At 32.7% G+C, this 10,179-nt stretch overlaps 1 protein-coding gene across 2 annotated transcripts; it reads left to right on the top strand.

Annotated features, from left to right (window-relative positions):
* The first annotated feature begins 6,014 nt into the window (after nt 1-6,014).
* LOC110109608 lies at nt 6,015-8,076 on the top strand. 2 transcript variants are annotated; one of them, XM_028695935.1, is made up of 3 exons: nt 6,015-6,569; nt 6,675-6,859; nt 7,743-8,076. In XM_028695935.1, the coding sequence occupies exons 1-2, from the start codon at nt 6,129-6,131 to the stop codon at nt 6,831-6,833; spliced, it is 600 nt and encodes a 199-aa protein (XP_028551768.1). In that variant the 5' UTR covers nt 6,015-6,128; the 3' UTR covers nt 6,834-6,859; nt 7,743-8,076. The 2 variants fall into 2 exon arrangements, with proteins under 2 accessions (XP_028551768.1, XP_020696422.1); XM_020840763.2 differs by having other exon boundaries at nt 6,028-6,569; nt 6,675-6,866.
* Nucleotides 8,077-10,179: the final 2,103 nt, after the last annotated feature.

Here is a 10,179-nt window from a genome sequence, read left to right as displayed (position 1 = left end):
TAAACTTCATATGAGAGACCCATATTAATTATTTAGATTTGTATAAAAAAAGATTTATGACAAATAAAACAAAAAAAGAAAATGAAAGATGAGATAAGATAAGTTGATGGCATTATTAAACGATCGACACGACAACACTATTAGGTTATCAAAGACTTATCCTATAGTTTTTTTAAAACTAACATCTTAATATTGTTGATTGATGTTCTCTCTATGATATGCCACTTCAAATCTTAATTTTTACAAAATTTATTATTTGAGTAAGGAGATAAAAGAAAGAAGGCGCATGAGTTAGGTCAGGCCAGGAAACCCAATCGAATAATTCAATAGAACATATAAATCAAGATCAATAAGAGCACATCCCTTCCACCTTCTCTCTTATATTTGGAAAATTATTACGTCAGGACAAAAAACCGAAAATCCGGAGCAATACCGAGTGCTCGGTATCGAGCTCTAGGTGATGTGACGCGCGTGGTTATTGGTCTCTGGACGCGTTCGATGTATCTGGACGTAATAATTACTCCTTATATTTATCAATATTGGCATACCATCCACATCAAATAAATATAACTAATTAGACACTTGCACATGTAAAAGGCACTTTATTAGATCAAATTATTCAAGAATTGTGTCTACATAAGAGTTGAAATCTCCAACTAATAGAAAACTTCTTTTATGGCTTTGGGTGGAGCTAATAAAGAAAGAAAACACACTTCTCTTTGAATTTTTACTTAGGCTTTGCCTAATAAATCCATTCAACAAGATATTCATAGCAAATGGGAATCCAATCATCACCCATTTTGGTCTCCACTTAGAGCTTGTTTCATGGCTAACTTGCCAAATTATATAATTTTATAATATTTTCTCTCAAATTTAGCAAATAATTTTTGTAAAAAAAATAAAAAATACAAAATTATTGTCTTGTATTATATGGAAATAATACAATAAATGTGAAGCGTACAAAAAAATAGGCGTCGAATCAAATTGGCAAGGCAACTCCAGCTTACATTTTGTAGAAATTGAATGATTAATCAATTACATCATTTTGATTTTTTTGGCCGCTATTGACCTGTTTTCTTTTTGTCTCTAATTTTTTGGCCGCTATTGACCCTTTTTTTTTGTAGTGAATGGTCGAGCCAAGTTCGAGGTAACACCAACAGTTACTTACATGTTTGCTTTACACGTGAAAAATAATACTGATTACGCCCCTGAGAGTTGGCTATATAATAATCAAATTCTCATTTAAATATAATAAAAAATTATTTATAATACGTACATACCCATATAAAAAATTAAGGCATGTTTGCCCTGCTCGTGGAAATTTACATACATACCACTTTATTTTATGTTATTTACATATCTAACACTCAAAACATTAATATTGCATGCCTACCACCCATATACCACTCCTATAATTCATTTATATCATTCATACAATCCTATAAACTTTAATATTTCATTCAATGCACTCAAATTTGTTCTATGGGTGGTAATCATGTAATATTAATGTTTTGAGTGTCAGATATGTAAATAGCATAAAATAAAGTGGTATGTATGGAAAACACCCTATAAAAAAATTCTTTTAAATTTTAATAAATAAATAACCTAAAATAAATTTTTATTTTATTTAAAAAAAATTGCCTAAAAAGCTTCATGAGTGGCAGGCGGCAGCGCGATGCCCACTGCTTCACGTGGGGTGGCTGAGAAACTTTTGCGTTTAGAGAGATTCGATGAAGTCAAAATTTGACTTCTTAAAAATATTATTATTTTATTCAAATTTGAAAATACGATGCAAAGTCAAATCTGAAGTAGTGCCACACTTACTAAAGAAAATCTTAGAAAATGTTATTTGAATCTCACTTTTTATAAGTGGAGGAATTTAGTGGAATATCATTTATTTTTATTTTCAAACTTTATTTATTTCTCTCATAAATTTTTTATTTAACGTTTTTATGAGTTATATAATTAATTAAAAGAGAAAAATAAATTTTTTTATGATATGAATTTGTTATTTAAAAGGATTAAAATACAAGGACAATTTAAAAAAATTATAATTTATAACATATACATTTCATATTTTAATAAATTTAAATGATTGATTCAATATCAATACAGTTAAGTAATTCTTTTTTTAATATATGCATTTATTTTAAAATAAATTTTAGTTTTTTATGTTGTCATAAAAAAATTTAACTATAAATATTTGAACGTAAATTTATTTTTATATAAAAAATTAGAACTACAATGAGATGAACAAAAGATAATCTAAAAAGGTTTAATTACGTTTTAATTTAATAAATAATAATAATTTAAAAAATTAAAAAATTAACAAAATTAATAAATTTAGGGGACTGTTCCACCTACATTAGCCATACGTGTACATATAATTAAAATTTATTCTTCTATGAAAATAAAAAAAATAATATACATATTACAACAAATAATGTACATCAATCCTTATCTCATTAATGAGGTTGGCTATATAATGAGATAAAAAAGGAAAAAATAAATATTATAAAAATTGTTTATAATATTTTTATAAATATAATTAATTTATATTTATTTATTATTATTATTTAAACCCGTCAACACCTATGAGATTATGAGGCCCATCACATTATATAAGTCAAATATTATATATTTTTAATAATATAAATATGTATTTACTACATCATAAAAAATAAGATTCCTAACCTGATTTTAATTAAAAATTATTATTATTTTTAATAATAAATCTTAAAATAATTAATTTATATTATTTTAAAATAAAAAAAATGTACTATTTAATCAGAATGATTAAACAAGTGCCGACTGCCTACGGTTCTAAATGAATATTGAGTCACATCGACCTCATTCATTTTGTTTTACATATGATTTTATATACATAATCATTTGAATCCAGTTGTCCAATTCCTACCATCCTCAGCAAACAACAAATTTTCAATTCTTTTTTTTTATTATTTTTTAAAACTTTATTTTCGTATATTTTTAAAATAAATATACATTTAATATTCAATTTATTTATAAAAACTATACCAAAAAATCCAGAATTAGTTAGCAGATATCATCCAAAAGTGACCCGCCCTTTGCACCTGGAAATCAGATACAGTCTCTTATAACTCACCTGTGCATCAAGCTCAAGGACTCGGTCATACACACTCAATTCCCGTGATATACTCACCAATGAAAATATGCCCAATGGACATTTCCTATAATTGAGGGAGCCACATGAACAATTATCAATCTATAATACGTGTCTCGTATAACTTATAATGACTCGTATCAAAGATTTCACATTTTACGTGTATATCTTGCCTTGTAGTCCTCGAAGCCCTCTCGTTCTTCATACTCATCTAAACTCTTTTTCTTGCCTAAGAAAATATTCATTGCTACAGTCAAACATTATCCATGAATAAATTCGGGTCCAACAGCAATAAAATAATGTGCATTCGGGCTTCGTTCACCACAGGAAAATGCCTTGTTACCGGCGGACAAAATCCGTCATTTGGGATAGTTTTCTTATTGTTTTCTAATACAAAAAAAAATCTAGTTCACTAAAATTTTGAACTAAAAAATTGCTTTAGAAAACAGTAAGAAAGTTGTTCCGAAACGAAATCTTTGGAGGTTTAAATGTGGGTCCAATCTAACACATTGCAATTAATTGATGCCAGCATATATGAATGTGTTTTGTATGTACTGTGAATCTGTGATGGTCCAAAAATACATAGTTTTCGATAGAATTCCAATGGGCATTTTGTTTGGTCGGCCTTTGGAAATCATGGCTACATTACACCTGGAAACCTCATCACTTATCCTGATATGTTGCTCTCAATGCTTGCTAGCTCACCTATGTTCTTATGTGTGGTGTCCTTATTTAGCTATATATTCTATTATTTCTTATCAATGTAGATAATTTCAAAATTATGTTTTTAGTCCATTTTTTTTATATTATAGTCTTATGTTTGACCATTAATATCTATGCTTATGAAATCAGTACTAACGGTGATATGAATGAAATGATCGGGCGAATTTAAGAGGGTCAGAATGGAGAGATTATTATGTGCGGTGTCTGGATCATTTGGAGACGAATCCGGACTCGCCATGTCACCCTGATGCACTAGGCCCTGGGTGACGTGGCGCATCCGGATTCGCCCGTAAGCGAATCTGAAAGCTACACGTAATGATTTTCCGTTGCAGAATGGGGCACGTGCTAGCAATGGTTATGAGTCTAGTGTTATGAATATTCAATGAAGTATATTGATGGTATTTTTAAAATAATAAATTTATGTTATCCTTAAGAAAATTCATTAACTCTGCCTGTGTAGCGAGAGCCATTCCTTTGAGATTGAACAGATGTACGTATTCCATTCAATTTTGTTGGTGACTCGACATAAACCTTAACACAACTAATCATCTAAATTTGGAATTAGAAACTATCATCCCATCAGAATCTCATTACGTGGAAATTTTAGGGTTTAACTCCGTCATTGTGCAGCAAAAGCTATTTATTTGAGACTGAAATATTGTATTCTAGTAAAATTCGTCGATGTTAATCATCAAAAAATTGAATTAAAAATCATCATCCCATCATAATCTCATTGCACCCAAAAAAAAAATCATGCATATATCACAATAAAATACCAAAATGCATAGCTTTTTGATCAAATTGATATTGTATCTTTGGCATGAAAGGTATATAAAGGGGGATTCCCTGGTCATTGTATAATTATGAGATATATATAATAAATCCTTATATTGTCAGTTGAGCATCCTTTTGGTTGCCTTTTACAAAGAATGTTCTTGTTGTTGTTATATATTCTTTCTAAGCAAGAAAAAAGTTTTTTTCTTTCTTTGAGATAGAATAATGAGTGTTGAAGAAGAAGCTTTATCTTGCCTTCATATCTAATGGATTTCATGGCAATAAAGCTTTAAACTTTTGCCAAAGCATATGCATTAAATCAAAGAATCTTAGCTCATTAGATATGTTCTCTGACTTTTAATTTAGACACCTTAGTGGATCAATTTTAGATGTTGTGAGTATGATAAATTTCATCGATTCCATAAAAAAATTAATAGTTATTGTAGATTTTTAAGGTCACTTTATGTCTGTAATTGATATTGGGCCGACCTACTTGAAAAATATTCGATAAATTTACATCCTTTTAAAAAGGCAATGGAAATAAATCTTTTTTTTTTTTTTTTTTTTTTTTTAAGGGAAATACATCTTTTTTTTTTGAGTTTTGGACATTAAGGTAACATATAAAATTCATCATAATCATTCTCTTTTTTTTATTTGGTTAAAATCATGGTTAGATTTGGTGGATCAATGGTTGGAAGGTCTTTCGCTCTGCAGTGTGATCTCAGCTCAAGCTCTCCCTAAGATAACTTAGCCTTAAATTGGTCCTTAATACTGATAATCAAATTAATCAAATCATTATGATAGCCTAAATTAACTTTAACAAGCTGATGATAATAACCTGAATTATTTATAACTTTACACTTGCAATGCCTCGAGCTCACCAAATCGTTATGTCACATAATACTAAATCTTGTCAAAGCCACCTAAGTCATATAAGTTTTCAGTGGTGAGCTACTGAACTTCATTGAGGAACTCGTAAAGTCACTATTTGTTAAGGTCATTATCATACGGAACTCAACTACTCAACAAGATAAGACAAGTAGTTAGCTAACTAGGTTTTATACTAAAAGAACTAAGGATATTTATCCTCAGATTAAAACTTACCCAAAGTTCCTCGATAACTTGGCGTTGACTTTGTGATTCATGGGTTGCTGACCTGTAGCTGTTGTACCTTCTTTTCCTTTTATTTGAATAAAATTTTGTTTAAATTAAAAAAAAAAAAAACTACAATCTTAAGTCATCAAGTACACCACTAGATACATCAAATTCAACCTATGTAATCTACAGTTAATTATGTGAAGTTTATACTTTGGTCTTAATTAATTGGGCCTTGTAAGGCCCATGAATATGAGCCCAAAACGTTTATTTTTGGGCCAGACCAACTAGGCTGATTCTCGGGCTGATTCTGGGCTAAAATCCTACTTAACCGAAGTCCACAAACTGTCCACCGGGCGGCGATATCTCACCGTCGACTCCTACAACGGCGGCCATGGCTACTCGACAATCGATTCCCTTCATCGTCCTCCTGCTCCTCCTCCACCACGCAGAATGTATCCGCTTGGGTCAGTGGGGAACACTCATCTCTCTCTCCCACTCTCTCATGAACCGCGTGGCCAACGCCCGCGCCACCCGAGGTGATCAAGCCGCCGCCGACCGTGCACGCAAGATCGCTGACAAGATCCACAGCCTTGGCGGCGTAAGAGGGATTTGGTCCGCCGGTTTGGACTTTGCTTGGAACTACGCGTTTCGCTGGGGTATTCCATCCGCCGAAACTTACCGATCCGCATCCGAGATCGTCGCGCTGTTGGCAGAGTTTTACAGATTGGAATCGGCGGAAGAGAGGGCCGGATGGATGCTTAGGAAATACTCGCATCTGTTTGATCGATCGAAGTCGCTCTTTCAAGCCCTACTTCGTTCCTTCTCACGATCGGTCCGGAGATCTCTGAACCTGATTACCCTAATTTTAAGATTTTTGGTTGGGTATTTACCCTAATTTTAGGTTTTTGATATGTGGTGCTTTGTGTCTTGATTGCAGGGGGTTTTGAGGGAAGTGGTATTGGTGATGCAGAAGGAGGTTGTGGACGGTGAGCTTCTCAGAGATTGTTTGGAAGTGGGCGCGGCTGATTTGGAGGGGTTGGTACGGGTTGCTAGGGATATGTTCTTTTCTTCTTCTTGGAGCCACAGTGAGCTATAATTGCGTTTTCCTTCATTGGATTTCAGTTCGGAGGTAAATTCTTAGTTCACCATTTTTTCTTTTTGTAAAAGCTTCAGGTTTTCGACCTAATACTGTTTGAATGCTTCGATGCGCAAACTGTGTTCTTCCTTTGGATTGAGCCAATTAGCTGGGAACTTATATCGTGTTGTTCTTTAAGCCAAATGTTTTACTAGTGGACTATGCGATTGGCATACATGTCTAGTATGATAATTTTTTCATGTAAAATGTGATGCTTGAGAAGATTTTTGGAAGATGCATACATCAGGAAAAATTATTTTGTGCGGATCCAGACGGCATTTAGAGATCAACCAGAACATACACGTCATTTTTTTTGCTCGGTACCTAGTGATGTGACGTGTTCTGATTAGTCTTCGGACAGTCCGGTGTCCGCACAGAATTATTTCTCGTGAAATCCTAATTGAAATCCTCTCAAGGGTCCCATTAAACCAGCAATGAGTCACCTCAATATGAGTTAGATGGTTTTGATTGTGAAGATTGGGGGCGGGTTGTTCTGCACATAATGAGAACTAGGGGTTGATCAAATATTTTGCAAACTTAGTGCTTTCATTATAACTCTATTAGGTCTACATAGAATATCTCACTTCAGAAGGATTAATTATTACGTGCGGAAGCCGAACGCCGTCCGAATACCAACCAGAATGCATCACGTCACTCCGCTCAGTATTGCAGCTCGGTACCACTGACGTGACACATTCTAGTTGGTCTCCAGATGACGTTCTGTGTCCGGCCTCCGCACAGAATAATTTTTCATTCACAAGAGCTCCTATATTAAAAATAAGATAATATTAAGAGCACCATTTTATTAATGGTTTATGTCATATTCAATAAGTGCCATTGTTAATCTGTTTATAAACTTTACAACAATAGGAGATCATTGAAGTGGAACAGATATATCCAGCCCAAAATAAAGACCTTCCAGATCTTCAACAACAGGTTTGTAGAGTGGTGGAACTATCGATGATGGCCAGATAACCTGTCTTCCTTGTCAACTCCATTCTCTCCAGCAGAAGAAATATCTCTCTTCTTCCATGTCGTCCTCTGGAAAAGATTGTGCAGCACTTAGTTTCTTCTGAAACCTACCTCTGAGCTAAGTTTTTATTTTTATCTTCTTGCAACTATCAATATAGACAGGAGTTTATTTGTTGCATGCCTCAAGATCAGATACTTTGAATGCTGGAGATATGCTGCTAACTTTATAAAATGTACCGTTGTTGTATTTTATTATATATATATACACACTAAGCAGTAGTTATTAATATTTTAATAAACAAGAGAATAACAGGAAAAAAAATCATTCAGCATTGAGGGAAGATAAACTTTTGATAGCATTGCCTTCATGAATTGTGTAAAGTAAAGTTAAAAAAAAAAAACAAAACAAAACAAAACAAAACTTGGGCTTCTTTCCAATGGAATGAAATGAAGGAAATATCAGCTACCCAATTCAGCACTTTTTTTTTATTTTTTTTTAAATGTAAAAATAGAATTAATATGCAAAATTTTACATTAAAATTTATGCTTTTACCAGAAGTACGTTTCTATAAAATTAAATAGGAGCTATTTTGTTAGATTATTTTAGGATGTAAAGTATTCCAAGTGATCAAACTCCTCCAATTTTGACTCAAATCAGTTTACACCACAAGCTTGCTTGACCGCCACCCGCCACCACCTGTCGCTAGGGGTGTCAATTCGGGTCAACGGGTCGGGTTCGGGTCGAACCCGAAACTGACCCGGCACTGTTCGGGTCAACCCGAACCCGACCCGTTTTTAAAAACGGGTCAGGTTTCTGGACCCGAACCCGACCCGATTCGGGTCCGGGTCAACCCGACCCGACACGAATGACCCAGAATTGACCTAAAATTGCTAATTTTCGGGTAAAAAATCGGGTCAATCTCGGGTTTTCGGGTCAAAAATGAGTTTTCGGGTCACTTTCAGGTCAATTTCGGGTTGGCGGGTCAACCCGAACCCGACCCGATTTTTAAAACGGGTTGATTTCATGAACCCGAACCCGACCCGTTTCGGGTTTGGGTTGACCCGAACCCGGATTTTTCCGGGTCGGGTTCGGGTCGTGTTTCGTGTCGTGTCAAAAATTGACACCCCTACCTGTCGCTCGCCATCGCTGTCGTCGCCCGTCACCTCCCGTCGTCGCTTGCAAACCACAGGCCATTGCCACCCATTATCGCCATTGCTGATCGCCCGCCGCCGTCACTGGCCATCACCATTAAGGACTTTACTTTCCATTCATTACTTATAACTAAAAAAAAAAATATTCACTTGTATTTATTTTACTTTTATTTAAACAACTCCAACGTATTTTTTTTACAGTGTATTTTTTTTTCAGCCAACCAAATCGCCCATAAAGATTGATTAATATCATATTTTTTATTTTTAACATCCAACAACAAATTCCAAATTTTAGTAGAATATATATTCCTAAAATATACAAAATAGTCTGTATTAATTGCAAGTTGACTATATTCTTAAATAAATTGACAATAATGCAGCTCATGTTGATTTGTTATTTGGGAGCTTAGTCTACCAACTAAGAATATATTTTAAAAAATATTAAATTTATTAAATTCTGTCATTTCATTGATTGTAATTAGAAAGAATGTGAATTTAAATTCAAAAAATAAATTCGAAATCTATCAAAAATGATGAAGTTATTTTATATTAAAAATAAGTGAAAATCACGATTATATATAACACATCATTTTAATGATTTATTCACTTTATTAATATTGTACATAGCATTTTTCATCCGAGGTTATATATTTTCAAATATTATTGTGAATATTAAAAATAATAGGAATTAATTTTCTTATAATTATAACATTTTAATATATTTGATTGAAAAAGTTCTTTGTCACAAAAATTTTTTTTTTTGAAAAAAAAAAAGTTATAATTAATTTTTGAAAAATAAAATTATAAAGGAGCTACTTCAAATTGGGCCCCTAAATCTATTAGAAAGATGGATGGTGTTTCCTCATTGGAAAAAAAAGAGCGTGTTTTGTAGAATTAAAAGAAAAAGCTGTTAACAATAAAATGGTTAGTGGTAGAATCAAAATGTGCAAGAAAAATTAAAAAAATAAAAAATTTATTATAAAAATTAGTTTAGATATAAAAGATCATAAAATTAAGAATATACAGAGCAGCTTGTAGGAACTTTAAGAAAGAAATATGTAATGCAAATAATTTAACTTTTAATGATTTATATAATATATTAAATACTAAGGAAATTAAAAGGTGTATATAAATTAGCTAAGCAAAGAAATAGGAGACGCATTTAGTTAAAGTGATGTGCATT

Source organism: Dendrobium catenatum, unplaced genomic scaffold (genome assembly GCF_001605985.2).
Source record: "Dendrobium catenatum unplaced genomic scaffold, ASM160598v2 fragScaff_scaffold_716, whole genome shotgun sequence".
Classification (NCBI taxonomy): domain Eukaryota; kingdom Viridiplantae; phylum Streptophyta; class Magnoliopsida; order Asparagales; family Orchidaceae; genus Dendrobium; species Dendrobium catenatum.
This window is presented reverse-complemented; position numbering and strand designations above follow the sequence as displayed.